The 26229-nt window shown below is 37.4% G+C and overlaps 2 protein-coding genes across 7 annotated transcripts in view; one reads left to right on the top strand and one right to left on the bottom strand.

The window, feature by feature from the left end:
• Positions 1-648: 648 nt before the first annotated feature.
• Positions 649-8522, bottom strand: CTXN2 (cortexin 2). Of its 2 annotated transcripts, none has more exons than XM_047739098.1 (2): positions 8398-8522; positions 649-951 (listed from the first exon to the last, which is right to left on the bottom strand). In XM_047739098.1, exon 2 carries the CDS (start codon positions 892-894, stop codon positions 649-651), a length of 246 nt encoding a protein of 81 aa, XP_047595054.1. In that variant the 5' UTR covers positions 895-951; positions 8398-8522. The 2 variants fall into 2 exon arrangements, with proteins under 2 accessions (XP_047595054.1, XP_047595055.1); XM_047739099.1 differs by lacking the exon at positions 8398-8522 and adding an exon at positions 6682-6730.
• Positions 8523-24317: 15795 nt separating this feature from the next.
• Positions 24318-26229, top strand: part of MYEF2 (myelin expression factor 2) — a 36121-nt gene continuing 34209 nt past the window's right edge. For 3 of the 5 annotated variants that reach the window (XM_047736851.1, XM_047736853.1, XM_047736854.1), the window contains exon 1: positions 24320-24588. In XM_047736851.1, the coding sequence (XP_047592807.1) occupies positions 24428-24588 (161 nt within the window). In that variant the 5' untranslated portion in view covers positions 24320-24427. Of the gene's footprint in view, positions 24589-26229 lie in introns of all 5 variants that reach the window. The other 2 variants (XM_047736855.1, XM_047736850.1) reach the window with 2 other exon arrangements.

Here is a 26229-nt window from a genome sequence, read left to right as displayed (position 1 = left end):
AGTTGGAAAGAATTTTAGAATAATATAATTCTATCCTTTCATACATCAAAGGAAGAGAATGAAGATTGAAGAGGAATAACTTACACTAAACCGTTCCTTCTTGAGGTTTGAGAATCTCTATTTCTATTGCCAATGAGGGTAATAAATAATGATCACATGGTATGTTCCAACAATATTTTATGATTTTCAAGTTGCTTTCACATTCATTACACATCACTTGGTCCTCTCAACATCCCTGTAAAATATGCAGGATAGGTTTCTTTATCCTTGTTTTGCAGATCTGGAAAAGTGTCCCTTAGTCATAAGGCTAGTTCTTGACTAAGTCAACATTAGAATTCAAATCACAAGAGATTAGACTCCTAAACTGCAAAACATCTAATGACATCTTAAACCTTCATTCATCTCAGGTCTCTGGCTTCCAGATACATTCACTGGGTTCATAGGGCACTAGAATTGAAAGGGACATTAAAAATGCTTTGATTAGCCTCCTCCTTGAAGTCCATACAGGTTAGATGACTTGTCCAACCACACGTGTTTATTGAATTTACTGAATGAAATGAGCTTCTTCCAGCATGCTCAAGGAAATTACAATTGTATCTTCCATGTGTCGTAGTGGCATAGCCCTAAAAGCCTTAAATGGTGAAACTCTCACGCAAGTGCATATTCAAATGTCCCTTTATCAAACTCTTCAACTTCGTCTTCCCATGTAGAGGAAGGCATGCTACTATACGGGTCTAAGAGGATTTTGAAGCATCTGATAATAAGAAGTCCCAAGAATATACACAAAATCCCAACAAAAGCAAAGCCAGTTTTTTGCTCCAGAGTCAATGAAAAAGCTGATACTTCGTTGACACTCATTTTAGCTGAAGAGTTGCCACAATAGGTACTACTCATTATTCACTGTCACAGCATTATGGCTCTTCAGAAGTGCTGCTGGAGTCACCTCTTGACCTAGACACAAAATTGGACTCAGTTTAGTGTTATTCATGTATGGTATTGAGCAGGTAACTGTTTTCTAAAATCTGGCAGTTTTCAAACTCTCTTGACTTAGCTCACAAAAGACATGTGAAAACATCAGATATGGATCAAGATCAAATTGGCATTGGAGATGCTACTTCTATTGTACTCATTACAGAATTGCCTTTGGGGACACCTGAAACTACCCATATGCACTAAATATAAAATCAGGTATGGCAGTGAATATTCAGATAATTAACCCCAGAAGCTTTTGGTTCAGTGTAAGATGGTTAAGTCATGGCTTCCTTGACCTGAATTGTCATCTAATATTTACTTTGATTTTTCCATGTGTAGATAACACCATAAATAATCATAGGGTGTAGGCTGGTCACACCCTCTAAGGTCCATGTTTTAAGGTCTCTCTCCAGTGCCATTTTGTCTGATACAGATTCTGATCCTTTTAAATAGGTGCAATGTCTTCTCTCTTTTTCATTCTCTTAGCTTTTAGACTTATATACCTGTTTTTCTTTCCCACTACTGCTCCATATGCTAAATATTAATTTCTTAAAGAGATAGATTGTGTTTACAAAATTATTTTAATAAGAGCAGTATCCAATATAGCATCTTGTAGGTAGTAAGCAGCAGTAGCTGTGCATTAATTGTCTCCCCACCAGCCCCATTAGCTTTCAGCATCCTAAATAAACATAAAACCAAGTGAAACAGCATTATTTGCTATAAACATTCAGCTTCAAGATGAGCTCCCCAGTTCTCTTCCCAAACAGATTCCCAGTCCTAAGCTCCTTCTGTACCGAGATTTTAAAACTACAGCAAAAGTATTCACAAAGTATGTGTTGGATTAAAGCAAAACAGATTTTCCCATTTGATGTCTTAATATTAATTAAATTAATTAATTAAATTAAGATTAGTTAATTAAATCATATGGTTACTAACCCATAGCCACCCTTCTTGAGGGGACTTCTAGCAAGTAACTTGTCATCCAATAACAAAGAATAATAGATTTTTCTTGTTTGCATTTTTATTATTGCTTTTTCTAATAATTTGTAAGAATTACTTATTAAAATGGCTGACCCTTCAAATTTTTTTGGATTCGATTTTCAGAAAACAACTGATACAGAAGAGTAAAGAAAGGAAGTAATTAATAAGAACAAATTTGTAGCTTTCACTGTTATTCACTAATGAATAAGCCAGTTAATATTAAACAATATTTTACTTTATAATACTTTGGATTACAAAACAGCTTTACCTTCAGGAATATTTAATACATTGTGCAGTATGCTTTAAACGGAAAAATATTGTTTCAAACTTCTCTGTTACACTTCTTCCCATCAAATCATTTTTTTCTTCCTTAATATGTATAGTATAGTGACTATACTTTAATTTTTTCAAAATTTAGTATCACTTAGATGGATCAGAGTGATTTTTCTAATTGAGCTCTTGTACTATTTATACTGTAGAAGACATGAGACTGGACTGAATATCTAATGACCTTGGGACTTAACAAGAACCTTTTTCCCTGAGGAAAGCTCCACTTTTATTGCTTTTATCAGTTAAAGGTCTTTTGTTGAGATCCATACATTCTCTGGTTCATTTGTTTAACAAGTGAAGACACTGAAAAGCAGGATGTTTCTACATGGACATGCTGAACCAAACCTTTGTTGTATAACTGACTGATTCAGCCAAGTAGCTAGTTTGAACTATTTTTTTCATTAGAGTCATGACTTTGCTAGGCTATATCATTTGCCTATTTCAGAAGACATGCAGATAAGAGGAGGCAATAAACCTGCTTTACTGGTGGATGCGTGTGGCGTGTCTAACAGGCTCCCTCTAATGGAGGACTTCTTGCCCAGAAGCTGGGAGTGCTGCCACTAGGTAATCTTCAGCTGTATGTAGCCCCTTTCGTGGGGAGCTGCCTGCCTCATGCAAGGTCACAGTCTGTTCCCAGGGCAGACCATTTCTAATGACTGATTGATGCAAAATTAAAAAGCCTGGTCATTTCGACTCAATAGAGCACAACTCTGAAAGACCATTCTAGATCTAGAGTTGTACATACAGTAAAATAAGACTGCACTGGTTCTACATTATAGTTCAACTTCTGCACACTCCTGCCTATTCCCCACTCTTTCACAAGTGTTGGGCCCAAGAGCACCACTTAATAAACGTCCTCACACTGAACTCTGCTCAAAGACCAGTTTCTGAGGACCACACTCGCAACAATTGCTAATGCAAAAGTTAAAACATCTGTACATTTTTCAACTGGTCCATATTGACATTATGTAGAAACAACCTAAACTATGTATAATTATGATATTAGTTCAATTTATTTATGTTTTTAAAAATCATACTGCAGACAGAAACAAAGGGTTGTAGCTAAGCATTAGAAGAGTTAAGTCAGTTAGCTCTTAATGAGTAATCCACTAGTCTCTGTTATTTATATTAAAACCCATCAATTGACCAAACAAACAGACAAACAAAAAGAGGCATTTTCTAGCTGTAGCAATAAAACACTCATCTCATTTGTCACTATTAAAATTAAAACACAGTATCTTCCAAGTTTGAGATACAAAATCCCTTATTTTTTTTTTCTAATTTAAATTTTTTTATTTTTTCAGCATAACAATATTCATTATTTTTTGCACCACACCCAGTGCTCCATGCAATCCGTGCCCTCTACAATACCCACCACCTGGTGCCCCCAACCTCCCACCCCCCCCCCCTTCAAAATTCTCAGATCGTTTTTCAGAGTCCATAGTCTCTCATGGTTCACCTCCCCTTCAAATTTCCCTCAACTCCCTTCTCCTCTCCATCTCCCCTTGTCCTCCATGCTATTTGTTATGCTCCACAAATAAGTGAAACCATATGATAATTGACTCTCTCTGCTTGACTTACAAAATCCCTTATTAAATTACCTAACACACCAGATAATGCCTCGTCCTGAGGGTCTCAGACAATCTGAATTACTTTCCTTTTTAATGCAAAAATAACTAGTTTTCAAGTACTAATTATAGTTCTCAGCTTCTATCATAGTTATCCAAAAAAACATCTGAACTGAATCAAAGTAAATTTATTGAAAAATATAATTTTTGATGAATAAAGTTCTGGTTTCTGAAAATCTGATTTTTAGGCACCCAGAAAACATGTCAAAAAATATTTAACATTTAGTTGAAGTGAATAAGAAAACTTCTGTTTGATTAAAAAAAATTGGCCTCGGAGATAAATATCAAGATTCAGCAGCTCAGAGTTCAGTGTTTCTTGTTTATTTTTTATCAGATTGATAAATGATAGCATTCCTAGAAAGATTCACATGATTTGTACTCTAGGTGATTCCAACCCATAAGGGCGAGGGTCCATGCACAAACAGGAAGAAAACAGCATAGATTTCTACAAAGGCAATAGAAGGGAAGAGGGAATAAACTTGTATTTAGCATACACCATATACCAAACATTGCTTTACATCTATTATTTTATTTAATCCCCATAATAACCATGCAAGGTTAATATTAGTATCTTTAATATCCTGATGACAGAAGAGATGCAAAGCCAACAAATTTAGAGGAAATAGAGATTTCGCTCATTTAGGGATCAGGAAAGAGATTGTAAGAAATTGTATTTGAGCTTAGTCTTGAAAAACAGAAGATTTAGGTATGTGCAGAAGGAAACAGCATGACAATAAACACGAAGGTAGAAGAGTGCTGAATTTGTTCACAGTTTGGCACAAGTAAAGCGGAGTATGGGAAACAGTACATTAGAAAGGTAGGTTGAGCCAAGATGTGAAATTCCTTGACTGTCAGGCTGAGTTTGCAATTTATTTGCCTAAAGGTTGAGATGCTTGATGGTGAGGCCAAAATAGACAAAGATTTCAGGGAGGGAGCATCATGGGAAAGAAATGGTCCAGGTGAGAAGCAATGAGGGCTTGGACTAACAAAATAGATATGTGGGAGAGGAAATGGGTTTTAAAGATATTTATAAAGATATTGGGGAAGTTCTGGCAAATGATGGAAGGTAGAGGGCCATGGAGAGAGAGATATCAAAGATGACTCCTCTCTATTAAGCCTGGACAAGTGTAAAGACAGTGCTTTCATTAACCAAAATTAAGAAAATATGTACAAAGTGTCAATTTAGAAAGTAAATGAAAAGTTTAGTTCTGTGCTTAGTGAACTTATGGTGTCCATACCTGGGACATAGTAGATATTCAATAGGCAGTTTTAAACAAATTAACCCAGATCATGCTGTTTAGCATAAAATTACTGGTGGGAAGAATATCTTAAGGATATTACTGACAAATATAATTTGTGTGGAAGAATAGTTCCAGGATGAAGAGAGTTTAATATATAGAAGAATTTACAGATCAAAACTTAAGAGGAAAGAAAGAGTTGCTGAGTTTTGCAGAAAAGGAAGACCAAGAAGGGTGCTAACTGCATTCAGATATTTGAAATGTTACTGTAGGAAGCCAGATCTACTTGTTCTGAATTGATCCAGAAAGCAATTTTTATGTCATCCCATTAAGGTTCTATTTGCAGTCACCAAAAAGGGTTGAAGATGAAAGAAACCTAGCAATGAACCTCTGAGAATCCTTCTCTTACAAGAAGAAAGCAGGATCTGCTAGTGGAGTTGTATTAGGAATGATCAGAGTCATAAGTGAATCTGTAGTAGGAAGTTCACTTAGAACAAAGGAAGCTAAAGTTTCTAAAGGTATTGGTGAACAGTGTCAAATTCTGCAGCGGTGATAGAAACTACGTGCTGAAAAACAGGGCCTTGGGTTTGGCCTTCAGAATTTTTTCATTACTTTAAAAATTTTGGTGGAATGTCCAGGAGGGACACTAAATTGAAGAGGGTTTTGGAGTGATGGGTAATGAATAAATAAAGCCAAATGATAAAAGAAACTTGACAAAAAAGATGATTTACTTGCACAAAAATTTAAGTGCAAAAGTTTAGATCTAAAAACCAATTATTTCTAATAATAAAGACATGATTATATATTCAACTTTTAAAAGTAGAACCAAATAAATTCAGTTGGGGTTCAAAGAACTAGGAAATTTCTATTTTTAGCCAGAAATTCGGGAGATAAAGAACAGAGGTTTTATTAATATCTTAAAAGAATTTGGACTTTTAAATTCATTTTAAAATTCTACCTATACTAAAGATGAAAGCAAGATATAAGTCAAGGTAAACAATTTAAGGGTAGTATTTAAGATTGGAAAAAAGTCTGACCATTGCTGCAGGCTGTCTCCATAAGCAAATAAATAAAAAGTTAAGCAATTGCCTAACAATATGTTCAGCAAATAGATGCTCATGGTAATTTAAGCCATAGGTGTAGCAAATGAAATACCAATATTTTCAGTCCTATTTTTTTCAAACATTTGCCCAAACTTTCCATTTTGCTTGTTGTGTGAAATGAACACTTGTCTCATTTCAACAGCAAGTTTTGAAGTTTTTGAGAATATATTGTAAGTGCAGTGAGCTTTGTACTTTTCTATTGATATAGAGCATAATTTGATGAAAGAAAGTATTGCTAGTAACAAAATATTGTTAAAAATAAATAGAACTCTCCACTTACAATACTGACTTCTTCATAATCAATAAGATATCTGAAATTACTCAATGAATGTGGATAAAAGATACATTTTCACTTTCTCTAGTCTGTGACAGAGATGGAAAAGCAAAATAAATCATTAGTTTCTGTAAAACAGACATTTTAATGCCTACCTCAGAAGGAAAACATCATCTTAATATCTTGTTTACTGGGAAATAGAAAAATGAGAGACATTTAGACCATGAAGTTATAAAACCAGGATAAATAAACCCTGTTGAGAAAAAAGAAATGAATTTTCAAAAAAAGAGTAGATGTAAAATTGTGTAGTAGAAGTTATTTTAAATATGCTACACCACAAAAAATGAACAAGATCAACATATAGGTACTTTAGAAATGAGCAATTGTGTTGAAAGTACATCATTTCCTTCATGGCAATTGTTAGGAACTGAGATTTTTAAGTCCTGATGAGTCATAGGATTGGGCCAACAGTATAGCTGTAGACCAAAAGGCCAAAATCTCACTCAATAGCTTTGTAATTAATAACCAATAAACAAAGTCTTTCTATGATCATACAAATCATACCATTGTGAGTAGTCAAAGATACCAGTATTTTATACCATATATATGTGTGTATATATGTATATAATATGCATATACATATACATACATATATGTATAACCACATACGACATGGATGTTGTATGTGATTTTTTTCTTCTGTGAATAAGTTTACTGATTAGAAATATAAAATTTCACTTTTCAGAAACCTATAGTTCGTTTGCATGCCACAATGTGCAACTGTAGAAACCAATATTGAAAAGTATATGCCCATTTTTAAAAAAAAGAGAGAGAACCTCTTGTATTTTATTTTAATCAACAGGTTTTTTCCCTCTGGTATATTTATCTAGTAATGATAATCCAAACAGTATATCTGAAATGACAACTATTATAGTGGAATATGGTATTCTCGGTGAAAAGTATTTTGATACTGGATATCAGATATAATGATCTTTAATGCTAATAATATGAACACACATGATTTCATAAAATGAGACATGTAAGAAAACCCAGGCTAAAAAAATAATGACTCCTCCCATATACACATATACACATATACACATCCCCCACCAAATATCAAGGTTATTAAATCCCATTCAAAGTAAACAGGGAAATGAAGCATTGTTCAGGCCATTTCTGCACAGACTAGTTAATCATTAGGAATGGAATGTGTTGGAATTAAAGGAAAACCTTAAATTACAAACCCAGATGTCGTCATAATGGTGAAGTACATACATTTCAGGCCTTGCCAGAGATCCAAAACTCTGGGATCTGCCAGAACCAATACCCTCCCCCCAACCTTTCAGATTTCAACCTTTAGAGAATCTTCGTATGGCTCCCCAAGGACTCTGACATTGGATTTTTTCAAATACTGGATATCTGGTCTGAAATTTTTCAAAATTTCTCACTAGAGAAACCTGGACTGTCATTATTGTTCTGCTTTGTTTGTCTCCAGTTCTCTTTGGACGTATTAAACTAAAGAAGCGTAGAAACCTCCTACAAAACATGGGAGAAGCATCCGAAAGCTAACTGCAAACGCAAAACACATTTTATTTTTTCTTTTTGACAGCAGCAGCAGCAGCAGCAGCAGCAGCAGCAGCAGCAGCAGCAGCAGCAGCAGCAGCAGAAACATCAGGGCTCTTTTCTCCTTTAGAATTTGAACTGACCAGACCTGCAGGCTGTATCCCCCACCCCCCTTCCCTTTCCGGCTCCCTAGCTTCAGAAATACAAGAGAATGAGGACAGGCTTCTCCTCTGGATCTTCACTGAAACCCTGTCAGTTAATGCGGAGGGTAGGGGGAGAAAGTTACTTCGCAGGCAGCAATGTCTCACCTTCCATGCTTGTTGCCATGGAGATGAAATCCAGCGAGTAGACTTAAGTGTTGGCAGGTTTGTCTGTGTTCGCTGATCGGTTCAGTAACAAAAAGGCGTGTCCTGGGAACCTTCGTGGAGTCACAGGACCGTGGTTAGCGCTCTCCTGGCCTAGGTGTGTAAATGTCTGTATCTGTCAGTGAGAGACAGAGGACGTGGGCGCCCGCGAAGTACGTGTGCGCGCGCTAGTGTATTTGCAGGAAAATGTGCCTGGATTTATTCGATGTGGCAGAGTGTAAATATTTGCGCGCGCGCGCATGTATGTGAAGGCGACTGTGTTTGTGAGACAGAGAAGAGTTGGGAAATGAGAGGGGGCGGGGAATGGGCCACCGCAGCAACAGGCTCTATTCCTCAGTTTTTCGAAAAAAGAAGAAAAAAAAGAAGGTGCTCATTTTCACTGTCACACTGCAGGGTAGCAATCGGAGTTCATTTGGCTTCTTAAGGCAGTGGAGGTTTAATTAATTTATTCTTAAAATCCGTGTTTTCCTCTCCTCTGCATCCGTAGCTGTGCCGCGGGCATTTTGTTGTACTGGTTGACCGCAGTCTCAGCCGGGGAGTTGACGCTAAATACGTCTTCCTTCTCGTCTGATAAGAGGAAGACGAGAGTGATAGTGTGTTGGTTTAACTGGGGACCGCATGCGTCATTTGGAATTCTTTTTTCCTATTCTTCACCTTTTCTTTTCTGCGCAAACCCAACCGGATCCTGCCCTCCCTCCCCGCCCCTGCTTTTTAGGGATTGGCGTCCAGGCGCTGTCCGTAGTGCTGAAAAATTGCGTAGACCTACCAATGAGCTAGAATACACCAAGACAGGAATGTTCCATAAAAGCCCATATGTGATTGCATGGCACGTTTTCTAAACACTGTTCAGTACATAGACTCTAAACTTAAACGGCATTGAAAGCAAAACAAAAACAAAACAAAAGAAAACAACAATACAATCTCTTCCTGCATTCTTACTTGGGGGTCTTGTCCAACTCAATTATAAGGGTCCAATTCTATTTATGTTTGGATACTATATTCAGAACCTTCAAATTGCAAACACCTGTAGATTCTCTAAAAACTTAATTATTAGTTCTGTATGTTATTAAATTGTCAGCAATTGGGGGAAATGTTGATGCAGAATTGGGTCATTGTTAGTGTAAAAAATGCTGAAAGCCCATGATGTAAAGATGAGTTAGAATTCAACAATAAGGGGCGCCTGGGTGGCTCAGTGGGTTAAAGCCTCTGCCTTCGGCTCAGTTCATGATCTTAGGGTCCTGTGATCCAGCCCTGCATCGGGCTCTCTGCGCCTCAGGGAGCCTGCTTCCTCCTCTCTCTACCTGCCTCTCTGCCTACTTGTCTGTCTGTCAAATAAATAAATAATCTTAAAAAAAAAACCAAAAAAAAAAGAATTAAACAATAAAGTGAAGACAATGTATTTAGAGTATTTACTAATTTAGGAAATTTCATGGTCTTACAAGAAATGGGCAACGTATAAATGGGAGTTCATACAAGACTATACTGAAAAATACTTATTCTTTTTCATTTAAAACTTTTAAACACCCTGGGGATACACAGGTGGTTCAATTGTTTAAGTGCCCAACTCTTGATTTCTGCTCAGGTCATGATCTCAGGTTGGTGAGATTGAGTCCCACAGTGGGCTCAGCACTTAGCCTGGAGCCTGCTTGGAAATTTCTCTCACCTACTCCCCTCTCTCAAATAAATAAATAAATAAATAAATAAATCTTAAAACAAAACAAAACAAAACTATTAAACACTCTATAATATAGGTGAACTGCCCACCAATGAAGAAAGTGGAAGAAGTTCTTCCAGTAACATGTTCCTAGCCATGTCTTTATTGACTCTTTTTTAAAACTTGCTAAGTGGGGGCGCCCGGGTGGCTCAGTGGGTTAAAGCCTCTGTTAAGCATCGGGCTCTCTGCTCAGTGGGGAGCCTGCTTCCTCCTCTCTCTCCCTCTGCCTGCCACTCTGCCTACTTGTGATCTCTCTCTCCATGTCAAATAAATAAATAAAATCTTTAAAATAAAATAAAACTTGCTAAGGGCCCCCATCCTATTTTGGTAGTATATGCTACAGCAGTGCCTCCTGAAATTTAATGTGCATATGAAACCCCTCAGGATCTTGAAAAAATGCAGGTTTTCATTCAGCAAGAATGAGTTTGGGTCTCAGATTCTGCATTTCTAATATCCAACGTGATGCCAGAGGTTGCGAGTTCAGGACCACACTTCAAGCAACAAGTTCCAGAAATATTGTATTCTGGCAATACAGTCATAGAGTATGGGAAAGGAGGTCATTTTCTTCCATCTATTATTCTTTGTATGTTTCTAGACTGTTGCAAGAATGTTCTATTCAAATAAGTTCAGAAGTTAACCATTTAATTTACACAATATTAACCAACTGTTTGTGCCTCAAACTGCTTTTAAATTTGTTCATTTGGTTTTGATTTTGACACTGTCTAGACACATACTGCAGTTTACATCACCCTATATTTTCATACTATAACTGGCAATCACTCATTCTCTTTGAATTCCAAACTCAAGGAAAAAAAACCTAAGTAACATGATTTTACTGCTCATGTATGGGCCCCACACCAAGGATTTGTTGTCATGACTGGAGATTTTGACTTGTAATTTTATGACTTTTAGTATGGCTTCATACTAAATGCTCATTATACTGACTTTACAAATCTGAATGTTACAATCTAATTCTCATCCAAATTAGAAAGTGAGATAGGGCTATTGTTTCATAGATCATTTGAGTAAATGCTGATCTGTCATGTCATTGACATAGCATAAGTATAGTTAGATTCTGAAGATTCTTCTGGATTTTTTCCTCCTCCCTCTCCTCCTTCTTCTTCTTAAATTCATGCATATATCAGTTGATACTCTGTTTTTAGTCAATATTTTTGAGTTGATGTGAAAGATAAGTTTTGACTATATATTAAGTTCCTTGGTGTTAGTTTGTGCATGATCTTGATCTTTCTCAAGCTATATGAAAGGTGATGATGTTCTGGAAAGTCGGCAAAGTGGCTCACTTAGGAAAATGTAATGAATTAAAAATCCATTATGTTCTACTTCCTTTGCTAGTGGCTGGGATACAAAGATAGATGATCTTTGGTCTCTGACCTTGATGAGGTACATTGCAAAATAACATGGCAAGTCTACTAAGTTTTATAGAAGTGCAGAGATTAGTAATTTATATTCTATTCTCCATTGCCAAAGAAGTGACGAAGAATAGCAAAATAGACAAAACCCAGAATACCTGCATTTCAGGTCCTTGTCAATGCCTGCTACTCAATTTTTATTTTAAAAAATTATTGACAGATAAGAAACATATAAATGCTTTTCTAAAGCACACATGATTAATCCATACTTCTGGATAGTCTCTTATTTATTTTCAGAGCAATACAAATTATTGGAAAGGTAAATATATATGTAGCATTGTTTAGACCTCCTCCAAATTGAATTGCCTTTCCTATGCTTCAATATTCTACTTTCAGCTTATATGCAAATATTCTGTATAAAACAACCCTCAGTTTACATGCCCTGCTCTATATGTACTATAGGGTTGTTACTACAGACTCAGATTTGCCCAACACATCACTTACTATTTCTTATATTAAATCTCTTCAAAAACATTTCTTTCATTGACAGTTTCCTGAATTGAACTCTCATACTCCTCCTCCTCACTTAAACTATCCAAAGCTAAGTGGTACGTTCTCTTATACACAATGTGCATCATAAAATTGATTCCATTTGCTTTTTCTTTTAGTCACTAGGGATGTCCAAGTAAAATTAATATCTAGAAATTAATAACTGTGTAAAATATTAAGGACTTTATGTTTTTTTTCTCTATTGCCTTGACTACTGCAATTTTGTTTTCTCATGTACTGGTATATTACTTTTTTTTCATTATCTGTTTTAATGTGTGTCCTATATAAATGTCCTCACAAAATCAGAAAGGAACTAAAGAAATTAGAAGTAAGTAAATAAATACATTTATTTTTCTACATTTATTTTTCTGTTTTTTGGCCAAAACTGTTGACTACTGTGTGGGTATATATAGTTAGTTGTTCTATAAGTTTTTTTTAATAAGACACTAAAATATAGAAAAAATCATATAGTTAGCTATGAAGATAAACATATAATTTATTATGACTACATAAATGTTAAGCTAGCAGAAGATATTTTAACTTATATGACTACAGATCAGGTTTATTTCAAAACACTTTGTTTCTCTGTTTCTCTGTCTGTATCCTAAATAGTATCCTTTGTATGAGTAGGACTTTTTTTTATGTCAGAGAGCAGAAGTGTTGATTATCCAACTTACTAGAAGATGTGGCAACTATAGAAATTTAAAGAACATGATAGCCCCCCTTTTATGAACATACGTTAGAATAATAGTGCAACAAAGGAACTAAAATCAAGAATTTCTTCTAACAAGCTGGCTCAGGATACTTTTCAGAGGGAAATTTTCCTTGCTGTGAATTCTTGCTACCCTGGCTCCAGCTGAATTCTTGCTGTCATGTTTTCTATGGTGAGATCATCTCTTGAACTTATTAGGCCAACATGTTACCTTCAGCTTTTCGTGGAAACCTACATCTTGTCTGGCTGAAGTTTGATTATTCTTTCTAAACTAAAATGTCTTAATATAGCTGGGTCTTTTTATTTGAAGTATTGCTATTTACTCAGCTACTGAACTCTAAAAAATGTATTAAAGACAAATATAAATTATTTTTGCTATAAGCACTAAAAAATTAATCCAATGCTTATTTGGCTTTAGATGGTAGGCAATAATTAGCTATATCCAAATGTCCCCTTTATCTTTAAAAGTACATTCTTACCTATTCTAGTGTCTTTTTTATCTAGCCATGCCCTTTTCTCATGTGAGTGGTTTTAATTTTTTTTGAGTGTTAAGATTGATTGAAAATACCGTAAGAAATACATGCCCTCTACCTAAAAATACATGTGGGAAATTCTGCTCACAGCTTAGAGCATTCTTGGGGCTTGGAAGCCCATTTCTATTATCCCAAAGTAATTCAAGGAACAATCTAAAAATCTCAGCAAAAATGAATGGTCCATGGTCTTGTTCTCAGTTTTGTAACTTAGTGTTGACTGGCTTAAAGTTCTGTACTTTTTTTGTTCTAACCATCCTATTAGTTTTCTATTTTCTTTCCTTGGAGTTCTTCCTCTAGGTCATTTTACATCTGATCTCTAGAGAGTAGCCAATGCTGAATATGCTGACATAAGATTAGAGAGTACAATAATAGGATGATTAGATTTGATTAGAAAATGACTGTGGGATTTTTGTCAACAGTGAAGAAACTATCTAAAGTAAGTGGACTCATAAGTGAATTGAGCATGATGACACTTCAGTGTGGTTAATGATCTAATGCTGCTCTGTTTGATGAGTACCATTGGAAATGAGATGTTATGTTTTGCTGGTAAACTTTTCTGCAAAGAAAAAAATGTGCTAAATGCTTCAGTTTAGAGTGATCTATTTGAATGAAGTTTCATTTAATTGGCTTTAATTTACAGCCCATAAGCTTTAAATTGTTTCATTTAAAGTATACTTGAAGCCCTGTACTATATTTACTGTTGAATCTAATGAGTATGAAAGGATACCTTGGGCACAATCTCCACAAATGTGTGAGCAATAACCGTGGTATAATATATTAAATTGGTTTATTTTACTGGGTTAAAGAAACAAAGAAACAGAAGGAGTTTATTTTGCTGCAGTGCATGTGTCAGTACTATGAATCAGTTAATACATAATTGGCAAATAAGTATGTCAATAGCATGTGGAAATCAATTGGTTTATATACGGTTTTCCTCCAAATGTTAGGGCTCGACTACCAAGTGAAAGCGGCTTAAACCCAAGTCTACACTAACACAGCTGAATGCAGTGAACTGTGGAGAAAAGCAGTCCTATACACATGCCCATTTCACTCCTTCTTACTCTTGGCTCAGTCTGGCTATGTGCTTTGTCTTGTAAATGCATACTTATCAGTTCTTCCTGGTCTTTGTGCATTGGTCCCTATATTCATAATTCAACCTTTCTTTACACTTTTTCTATCATTCTTTCCTAACTAAAAATTTTCTTGTGAGGTTCTAGTTATATTGTAATGTATATTTTTAACTTGTATTTTTAAGTATGTTAGATTTTCATTTTTTGTAAATGTTTTTTGTGGTGTTCTGGCTGTGAAGATGAATGGGCTTTACATTTTCCCTCCAATGTGATTTTTTTTTCTCCTAAATATTTTCAGTTTTTTTTAATTGAGTGGGCTTTATTTTTAATTTTAATTTTTTTCTGGGATGGGGGCAGAGGGAGAGAAAGAATCTTAAGCAGGCTCCACACCCAGCATAGCCTGGGTGCGGCTCAATCTCACGACCCTGAGATCATAACCTGAGCCAAAATGAAGTCCGATGCTTAACTGACTGAGCCACCCAGGCACCCCAAGTGGGCTTTATTGTTTAGAGAAGTTTTAGTATTACAGAAAAATGGATCAGAAAGTACAGCAAGTTCCCAAATGCCTCTTCTCCCCTTGCCCTACAATTTCATCTACTATTAACATATTGCATTAGTGTGGTGCATTTGGTATAATTGGTAAACCAATATCGATAGATTATTATTAACTAAAGTCCATAGTTTAGAGTTCCTCTTTGTGTTGTTCAGTTCTATGGGTTTTGACAAATGTTTAATGTTATCCATCCACCATTATAGTATTATAATAGTTTTACTTCTTTAAATATCTGGTGCCCCACTTACTTATTTTCTCCCCTCCCTTCCACCCACCTGCAGCATGAACCCCTGGAAACTATTGATCTTTTTACTGTTTCTATAGTTTTTCTTTTCCAGAATTGTATATACGGAGTCATATAGACTGTTACTTTTTCAGCTTTTTTCACTTAGCAATATGCATTTAAGTTTCCCTCGTGACTTTTCATGACTTGATCCCTCATTTCTTTTTTTAAAAATATTATTTATTTGAGAGAGAGAGACAGATTCTAAGCATGAGAGAGCACAAGCTGGGGGAGAAACAGAGGGAGAGAGAGAAGCAGACTCCCTGCTGAGCAAGGAACCTGATGCAGGACTCGATTTCTGGACCCTGGGATCATGACCTGAGCTGAAGGCAGATGCTTAACCGACTGAACCACCCAGACGCCCTCATTTCTTTTTATTGCCTAACAAAGTTTCACTGCATGGTTATACCACAGTTTAGCCATTCACTTATTGAAGGACAGCTTGGTTGCTTCCAATTTTTGAAAATTATGAATAAAGACGCTATAAACGTTCAAGTACTGATTTTTGTGTGAACTCATTTTGTGTAAACTCATTTTGGTAAATAACCTAAGAGTTCGATTGCTGGGTTGAATGCTAAGACTATGTTTAGCTTTGTAAGAAACTGCCATACTGTCCTTCCAAGTGACTATACCATTTGCAGTCTTACCAGCAATGAATGAGAGTTCCTGTTGCTTTATGTTCATCACCAGCATTTGGTATTGTCAATGTTTGGATTCTAACCATTTTAATGGTTAATCATGATATCTCATTGTTTTAATTTTCAATTCTCTAATGATATAAGATTTGGAACATCTTATGCTCATTTTCCATCTTGTATCTTCTTTGGTGAGGTGTCTGTTCAGATCTTTTCTCAGTTTTTTTTTTTTTTAAGATTTTATTTATTTATTTGACAGACAGAGATCACAAGTAGGCAGAGAGGCAGGCAGAGAGAGAGGAGGAAGCAGGCTCCCCGCTGAGCAGAGAGCCCGATGTGGGGCTCGATCCCAGGACCCTGGGATCATGACCTGAGCCGAAGGCAGAGGCTTTAACCCACTGAGCCACCCAGGCGCCCCTTTTCTCAGTTTTTAATTGGGTTGTTTGCTTTCTTATCATTGAGTTTTGAATATTTTGGATAAATGTTCTTTACCATATACGTGTTTTGCAAAGATCTTATCCCAGTCTGTCTTTTTACTTTTTAAGTGGCTAGTTATTTTCAGGGGATAATTTTGTAGAACAGGAGTTGTTCCCCCCCAATCCCCTCCAGGAATGTGTGCATTGTTAAAGAAGAAACACTTGTATACTTGATATCAGATTTCTACAACTAAGCTAGACAAGTAAAATTCACACTTCTCATATTCTAAGTAAAACTAAACTGTATGAGTGTTTGTTTAATCACTTTAGATAACTATAGAAGATAACTAGAAAGGCCTACATACGGACCCTATCTTTCAATACTACCTAAAAATCAGTAAAATAAGTTCAAGTTAGTGAGTAGTGCATAAAGGAATACTTGAAAGTATGAAAATTCTTAGGAGAAAGTATAAACCTAATGTTCTGAGGACTGATTAATTTTACAATTTTTATATAATCTCTCTTTATCTGATGCTCAAAGCAATAAACAGTTGGGAAGAATGAGGTTTGATTTTTCAGAAATATTTTTGACACTGGCTTCCAGAAATATTAAGAGTCTAGATGTGGAAATCTAGGTTGAAGTAAATGGAAATTTATGTACACCTGAATTTCCTCAATGACTTTGGGACTATCAGAACAATGACCTTAACAGTACTACCATTCAGTTTCCTTAAAAATCTGAAGGATAGCTCAAAGCACTCACAATTGAGATTTGTTGATGTAGTCAAAAGAGTAACATTGCTGGGGCGCCTGGGTGGCTCAGTGGGTTAAGCTGCTGCCTTCGGCTCAGGTCTTGATCCCAGGACCCTGGGATGGAGCCTTGCATCAGGTTCTCTGCTCAGCAGGTAGCCTGCTTCCCCCCCCGCCCCGCCACCCCTGCCTATCTGCCTGCTTGTGATCTGTGTCTGTCAAATAAATAAATAAAATCTTAAAAAAAAAGTTTAAAAAAAGAGTAACATTGCTCTAAGTATTTTTACATATTTAACCTTATTTAGAGGCACAGACATTCCTAAATTTAACAGATACAATGAATGAACTGATGAATGAAAAAATGGACATTGTAATTCTCTCTTTTGTTTTGGGTACCTCAGAATATATACTAAATGGCCTAGATACTGTGCCAAATATTATCAATTGATGCCCAGCCCCATCCTCACCTTTCTCCTTTATGAGACATCTCAGATTCTGTAGCCAGCAGTATTCAACGTAAATTCTACCAATGAGAGGCACTGGTTTAAAATTTAAGAGGGCGGAAAAGAAAAAGAAATCTTTAATCTCACTAAACTTATAGTTATTAGCAAGTGGCAGGTGAGGTGTTACACCAGCAGTTTTGGGGTGTTAGTAAGCTCTGAGACTTAACTTTCTGCTATAGGCATAGTGATCACTGGTGATAGATTCTCCATGATTCCTGCTCTTCCCAATTTGTCAAATTCTAGCAATAGCTCCTAGACCTTTATTTTCACCAGCCCTAATTATTGTGTAAACCTCAGTCTTTCTGCATTAAAACTTACATGAAATATCTACCATGTTTGGTTGGATATTGGTTAATATTTTTAGCATGTTTAGTTTGTGAATAGAAATGTAATGACATGAAATCACTCCAGCCTACCATTCTGTAATACATTATGACAAAATGTACCACATTTGTATACTACCGAAAACCATTGCTTCCGATGAACTAGGCTCATAAGCAGCCATCAGGAATGGTGCGTCCTTTGTTAAAAAGGGTAGTAAGAGGGTAGGATTTTTAAATTCTGTTCAGTTTCATGAAACTGAGGTAACAGAAATCCAACAGCAATGTCTAAGGTAAAGGAAGTTATTTTTCTCCCCAAATAAGAAGTTTGAGTATAGGCAGGCTGGGAGTTTTACAATGGCTCTGTAAGATCCTAAGTGTTTCAGTCCCCTGTTTTTCTGATCTGTCATCCTTAGCTGTGGCTTTTGTTCTTATTCCTATTCTCTCATGGTTTCCAAAGGGATACTCCACCCTCTAGCCTCACAAGAAAGAAAGAAGGCAAATAACTTGTTAAGAAAGACCCTCTGGAATCCCTAGTGTATTTCTCCTTACAGCTTCTTAGATAGAGTTGTGTTCCAAAGCCACTCCCAGGATTTTAGCTGGGCACATTGTTAGTCTAACCAAAACTGTGGTTCTGTCAGTAAGGAAAAAAGGGAGAATGAATACCAGATAGGAAATTTATCGTGTTCTAAACCATAAAGCAAAGGAGCAAACAAAAACCAATGTAAATGCTGTCTTCAGAAAAAAAACATTTTAAAAGTAGTGTTGTGTGACCACAGTGTAGAAGAAACTATTAAAGTAACTCAGTCATTTCAATAAAAATACTGATCATCAGGATTAAGTTTAGCTGTATAGAAGAATAGTAGCAATTTAATTAGGATAGAAATTTATTTCCTCCTCTTGACAACAGTTTTGGGTGGGAATGTGAAGGTTGTTACTGTGGCTATCTAATGATGGGCTGATTAATCTATTAGTCTATTTTCTTTCTTTCTTCTTCTTTTTTTTCCCCTATTAGTCTATTTTCAAGTTCCATCATCCTTAGCACTTAGTTTCCAATCACAAAATTACTTTATGGTCAAACATGGTTGCTATTGCTACAGACATCATTTCTTCATTTCAAGCCAGCCAGCGGAAGGCAGCAAGGCAGGACAAAAAGGTCCATTCTTCCAATTAAGTCAGTTCTTTCTAAGGAACCTCCTGTTTGGTCCTCACAACATTTCTGCTTATATTTTCCTAGTCAGAACAGAGTTACTTGGTCATGGAGAGCTATAAGTGAGACTAGGGAATAGTCTTAAATAAATTTCTATTATCAAACAAGAAGAGGAATATGGATTATGTTAGTTATTATCTCTATCACGACGATTTATAGGATTATCTTCAAATATGTAGGGAAACATATGGGTTGAATCTTATTATTCATCACTGTAAGAAATCTATTTTCTCTTCCAAATGTTGTAGTTGAAAATTGAGAATAATAGTTTAAAAAGGTAATTATTTAAATGAAAAACAATATTTGTTATAATCATTTTCATTAGTATTCTTTGGATTAGGACTAAACCTAGAATAATTAAAAATATTACCATACAATACCCATTGCCTTGGACAGAGGAAGCCCAATTCATTGGATTATTAAAGAAGAAGGAGCAACTATGCCTATAGGCAGAAAAGCAGGGCAGAAACCTTAGAAATTGGCTCTTCTGAGCCACCTTTTAATGGAGTTACTGGAGTGAGATTGAGGAAAAAGCAGGATGATTTAAGAAATTAGAAAGTGGACAAAAATTGAGACAAGTAAATGTCTAGGAGTTATAGGAGTCTTTAGTCTTCAAGGAAAAAAATGTCCAAATATTATTTATAAAAATCAAAAGTAAATTTGTGATTGGGTGATGACCCTGGCATTTAAAGTTGAAAAATGAAACAGTTATCCAAGGAATTCAAGCAAAACCCTTTGTATTATCTGAGTTATTTGAATAATTGAGGTGAACGTGGGATTTCTGCCTGGATTATTCAGATAATTGCCTTAATTCCAAGATTCATTTAGTTGGTGGAGACCTTTCCTTAGGATGTATTTTTAGAATGCTAATGTGAAAAATTAGATTCCTAAATTAAGCAGAGCAATAGAATGAGGGAATGTGGGAGGAGAGAGAGAGAAACAATGAGAGAGAGGGGAGAGAAGAGAGAGAGAAATATAACCAGTTCATTGTCAGAATAAACCATACTTTTTCCCCACATTTTTCTAATGACAATAACTGGCATCCACTTTTTCATCATACAATGAACTTCCATGATGAAAAAAGGAACTATATATGGATCTCAGATACGACCCATGGTATTTCCTAAAGTTATAAATTCCTTTTTGGGTTTCAATTCTTTAAAAGTGTGGAAACTTAGTGGCTCCAAATTCAGCCATTTAATTTTACAAAGCCAAGTAAATTGACTTAAAAATCATACTGTACTGGGGCGCTTGGGTGGTTCAGTAGGTTAAAGCCTCTGCCTTCGGCTCAGGTCATGATCTCAGGGTCCTGGGATTGAGCCCTACATCTCATTGGGCTCTCTGCTCAGCGGGGAGCCTGCTTCCTCCTCTCTCTCTGCCTACTTGTGATCTGTCTGTCAAATAAATAAATAAAATCTTTAAAAAAAATCATACTGTACTGTTTGACTTCATATTGTTGGTATTTGCCTTCAATTTTTTTTTTAAGATTTTGTTTATTTATTTGACTGACAGAGATCACAAGCAGGCAGAGAATCAGGCAGAGAGAGAGAGAGAGAGAGAGGAAGGGAAGCAAGCTCCCTGCTGAGCAGAGAGCCCAATGCGGGGCTCGATCCCAGGACCCTGGGATCATGACCTGAGCCGAAGGCAGAGGCTTTAACCCACTGAGCCACCCAGGCGCCCCTGCCTTCAATTCTTAAAAACAAATTAAAAGGATTATCATACCTAAATTGACACTCCATCCTCTTCTTTGGTAACACAACCCTGGGCAGTGAGCCCAACTGGGAAATTATTTGCCCACCTCCTTTATAGTTGAGTGTGTCATATTACTAAGTTTTGACCCATGATGGAAGTGTTGTTTGATGTAAGGACCTACTTAGTAAGAGGCTTTTATTAAAGTTAAACTGTCCCTGCTCCCCTTCCCCCAGGGAACAAGCCCCTGAAACCAGCTCCAGGTAACAAAGCCCAGATTCAAGGGTGGGTCAGGCCAGGTGGAGACATGGGATCAGTGGGGGGACGCATACTGTCTCCCTGGTTACCAAGGAGTATGGGCCACGCCCTTTGGGAGCCTTGTGGCGCCAATCCTAACCAAGGTGTGATAGGCTGGTTCAAATGTCTACTAGGGTAAATTGTAACTCAATTGGCTACCTAGCATCACTGTGGAATTTCCTGTGTGTGTTACAATCTCATTGGTCACCTGTGCGCGGCCAGGCCTGACCGCATGGCCTTTGCCCTTAAAAGCTAGACTATGAAACAGAGAAGGGTCGCCCTCTCTTGTAAGAGGTGCGTCCCCGAACGTTTGGTTAGAGTCTTCATGCTTGGCGTGAAATAAAGCTTTGCTTGACCTTCACTTTATATCAGTCTCGCTCCTTTAATCACGGACCCGTTATTGGGGAATTAACATTTGAGACTTCTAGATAGGATCCCCCTTTTCTGAACTACATCTGGCCTCCAGTGAGGACAAGATGCCTAGATCTCCAGTAGCCATTTTGGGCCATAACATTGGAAGCCACACACAAGGATGGTGCAAGATTTAGAAGGAACCTTAGCCCATGATGACCATACCTGCTTTGTGATGCCTACTTCTGCACCGCTTTTACTTAAGAAAGTAGTAACTTATATTTTTTTGAAGACACAATTATTTCTGGTCTTTATTACTAGCAGGTGAACACAATTCCTAAACAACACACACATTAAAGTATTGATTGAAAATATTTTGGAATTTTAGGCTTAAATTTCCAGATAGGTATAATGGCCTCTTTCAATCTACCCCTCCCTTCATACACACACACACACACACACACACACACCAACTAAGTGGTTATGTGCTGTTGTACCAGTTATACATTTTCTGCAATTGCAAATAATAACATTTGCAGTGGGAATTGTAAGAAGATAAAAACTAAAGCATTACTCAAGAATTTTTCAGTATGTATACACAGACTTAGAAAAAAAAACAGTGGAAGGAAGGAAGGAAGGACAATAGAGAAATAGAATGTAGTAATAGAATGTTAATAACAATTTTTTATTTTTTGCAGATTTAGCTAAGGTAAGTATAATATTGATAACATGAGAGGAAGGAAACATCTACAGAGCATACTAATGCAGTAGTATTAATTATTTTCTCTTTAGAAGCTGCCCCAATTCTCTTCATCTTTTAAAGATCCAGCTCTTCCATGAAATGCTCACCAACCCCTCTTCAGAAATTAGCCTCTCCCCTTTGTTGCATTTATTAGGGCCAGGACTAAGTTACAGTAAGGGAAGTATTTGTTTTAGGCACATTTTAAGGGGTGCCAAAAAAGCTCAGCAATCAAGAAAAATATTTTAATGGAATATTTTAATTAACAGACTGCACCAAGCAGATCAGTCTCTTGGTAAATAAAATTTTTTATAAATAAAATTTTAATTATGCTTCACATTTATCTCTGCTATAGCACTCAAATAATACTTTTTATAAATGTTTTCCCAACAGTGTTATATGCATTTTCATATTCCTCATGTGCTTACTACTCTTTTTTAAGCATAAAGTTCTCTTAAAAATATTAAATTCCATCTATTGAAAGATTTTGTAAGAATATACTGTATTAGGGACAGCTGGATTATGTTTTCATCATTAAATTCAACTATAGCAAAAGAATAATAGAGGGTGATGAATGTTTGAAATTACTTATAGTTCAGTTATATGGAAAAATCACCTGACTTCTCTTTGACTAAAACCCTGCTCAGCCTGGAGAGATAGGGAATTCTAATACTACTTTATATTCATATAGCATTTTGCCCTACATAAAGTGCTTTCTTTTAATTCTCACCTTAATCCTATAAAGTAGGTATTATCATCCTTATTAATTACAGAAAGATTGAGAAGTTAAGTGACCTGCCCAAGGAGTAACAGGCAGAAGTGGCAGAGCTGGGGTTCAAACCCAGGTTTTCTGTGTCAGAATTCAATGCCTTTCTGCTCTTCCAAATGCTAAGTTTTGGGACTGACTGAAGATAAGGAATTCATGAAGCAACTACAACAGCATGTGTTGTGTTTATGAAATAATGTCAATAGCACCCAAAACAGCAGTATTTTACCAAGTGTATTCCTCAGGACTAAGACTGTTCCGATTTTTTTATGTGTGTATGTTTGATGAAGTAGTTCAAATCTTCTGTTCCAAGGTATTTTTTTGGTTAAGGGCAGAAATCTACATAATTAAAATGCCAAAGAACGGGGAAAAATGAGGAAATTATGTATTTCTTGAATATTAGTTTCTAGCTACCACTTTACCACTAATCTGTGTGTGATATTCTGCAAAGCATGTAAACCATGTGTTAGCTTCTTTATTAAAAGAAGCTTTTGGGAAGGTCTTTAAACTTTTCGGCTGACGAAGGTTATTTAAATGTGAAATATTATTACAGTATTCAGGAGTTAGGAGTTGATTAAGTTTAACGGGTTACTTTTTCATATTTAGGGGAAAAATCTATGACTATATTTTAAAACTCCACATGGTAATTAAATTTGTTTGAAAACCTATTAACTGCTTCAAATATAATTTTCATCAACATAAAATAAACATAACTCCAAACCAAGATGTCCATTATCAGCCAGTCTAGTAGAAGATTTCTTATTAAAATTATAGATTCTCCTCATTGGTTGCTGCTCAGAGAATTCAAAAACTTCAGTCTTCTCTTTGTAAGCCGATAGCTGAGTTCTAAAGGAAAGCCTCCTTCTTAAGAACAACCAGAATTCAAAGAAATTCAAAGCTATTCATTTTGGTGAATTGCAACCTGTCATCAATAACTATTTATTGAATGTCCACAGGGTGCCTAGGCATTCAAGTGGCAAGTGATTTATTTGCATTATTCAAAGGATTTCTGAGGAGAGTCTGAAGATTTGCAGATGTCTTTAAAGATGCAAAGTGGTATGTGCCTCTTTAATATAAACTGCCCCTACCAGGAATGAATTGAATAGTCTGGGTTTCAGAGCTCTAGGGATTTCTAGCACTCAGAGCCGACTTCTGTAAGCGAAGACCCCATTGGGTGCCAAGCGACAGGCAGGCTGGTGGTCAGAACATGGCCCCACCGGGGGCTTCTGGACAAGTCAACACCTCCCCGGGCTCAGGCAGGGCGGACTGCAGCAATGGCTACCCTGACCCGCCGCCACCCCATCCCTCCCCGCTACCCCTCCACTCCCACCCCCCACATCAGGCTCACACCCTCTCCCAGTCTCCCGGCTCCGACCGGTTCTCGCGAGATCCGGGCAACTGAGCGCTCGGGGCCTTTTCAAATCGGGATCCGTTACCGCTTTCCCGGCCGCCGCCATTGTAGCGCACGGAGCCCCTCAGCGCAGTCGGCTGAGGCGGAGGCAGCGGTAGCGGGATGGCGGACGCCGACAAGCCCGAGGTGCTCCGGGCCGCTGGCGACGACAGTCCGCATCAGCAGCCCGTGGAGCAGCCGGGCGAGCCGCGGCGAGAACCGCACCCGCCGGAGCCGGAGAAGCAGCCGCCGCAGCACAGCAGCAGCTCCAATGGCGTTAAAATGTATTGTCTTTTTCTCCGGGGACCGGGGCGAGGTGGGGGGTGGAGAGTCGGCCTGTGGTGGCCGGGGGTGGGGGCGTCGAAGCCGGCCTGGGCCTCGGTGAGGGATAAGAGCCCCAGGGCCGTGGGCGGCGGGAGGAGCAGGTGCAAGCCGGGCCGCTCCCAGGCCTTACCCTCCCGCACCGTGCGGGGGGAGCCGGGGTGCGAGCCCGGGGCCGACGCCCCTCCCCTGTTGATCCTCCCGAGACTGTGGGTCACCCCTTCTTCCCAGACTTCAGCTGGAGAACCTTTGAGCAAAGCTCCGCGGCCACCACGGTCTGCAGGAAAATGGTCCCCCTTTAAAGCCCAGTACTGTAGTTAGTGTTCATCACTAGGGAGTATCTAGGGATGACATCATCGGACATTTCCTCTTAACTACAGAGAACGTATTTAAACGGAATAGTGCCCCTTCTCCTGGCCTTATTCTGAGCTTTATAAGTTCAGTGTTTATTGTCGCTTTCCAAAGTATATATTAATTTCTGAACTGATACATACCAAGAGGAAGTTTAATAGTGTGCTGTTAGACTGAATCCATTGTGTTATTCTTGAATTGGTAAGAGGTTATTCTGAAAGGGAAATGTGCGTGGTGTCTTGCTCCCCTCCCACTCCCGCCCCCGCAAATGTTTGTAAGTCAGGCAGGTTCTTTTTTAAGAACTCATCGTGTGATGGTTTATTCTTAATTTTGGTAAGTTGGTAAAATAAGATTTTGTTTTTTAATTGAAGAAAATCCACTACTTCTAAGATTGCCCCAGTCATCAGGGCTTATAAAGAATTTAGTTAGCTTGAATCCATAATTTCTAGTTATAAGAAAATACCATGCTTCCCATTGTTCTTGTTATGTAGGGGATATGAATCAGGCATTCCTTTCCATGTCCCCAGCTCTTTAAACTTGGAGTTGAAAGTATGTTAATAATTTAGCCAAAACATCCTTTTCCTTCTCTCAGTTATGCTTCAGAGTAGAAGGCAGTGAACATATGGTCACACTAAAATAGGGAAGAGAAATGTTCTTTTCTTTTGTATAAAATGTTTGAAGCAGTAGGGTAAGACCTGGACTAGTTTGTGTAGGGGTTGAGTGCAGATGAGGTTGCTCTCCCAGCTCAGTTATGACACTCTTGTTCTTAGCTGGTTTGAATAGCACAAGTGGCATCTTCTAGGTAGAATAGAGATGTAGGTATAAGAGATTCAACCTCAGTGGAATTTGTTGCTAGGTGCAAAGTAGCGCACCTCAGTAACTGGGCTGCGGGAAAGTGAGCACTTTATACCATGCCTGCCAAAATGTTGGCTGTCTGGAATTTGGCATCATAAATTCGAATAAAAAGCATTGGAATGCTAAATAGAAAATATGTGCTTTTTGTTTATATCTAAACATGGGCTTGCCACCCTTTCCTCCTGAACAAAAGGTACAGCCTTGAATTACAGAAAGAAGCCCTACTATACTTGGGTATGATTAGTATAATAGTGTCAGTACAGATAAAGCTGGTATCTAAACCTCCCAAGTCTCTAATCCCTTTTAAAGTCTCATTTTGGTTTACCTGGATAGGAGAGGACAGAGGTAGGAAAGAATCTCTTTCACTTCTAACTGAAGATGAGGAGAATATAAAGTGA

This window comes from Lutra lutra, chromosome 7 (genome assembly GCF_902655055.1).
Source record: "Lutra lutra chromosome 7, mLutLut1.2, whole genome shotgun sequence".
Taxonomy (NCBI): Eukaryota; Metazoa; Chordata; class Mammalia; order Carnivora; family Mustelidae; genus Lutra; species Lutra lutra.
This window is presented reverse-complemented; position numbering and strand designations above follow the sequence as displayed.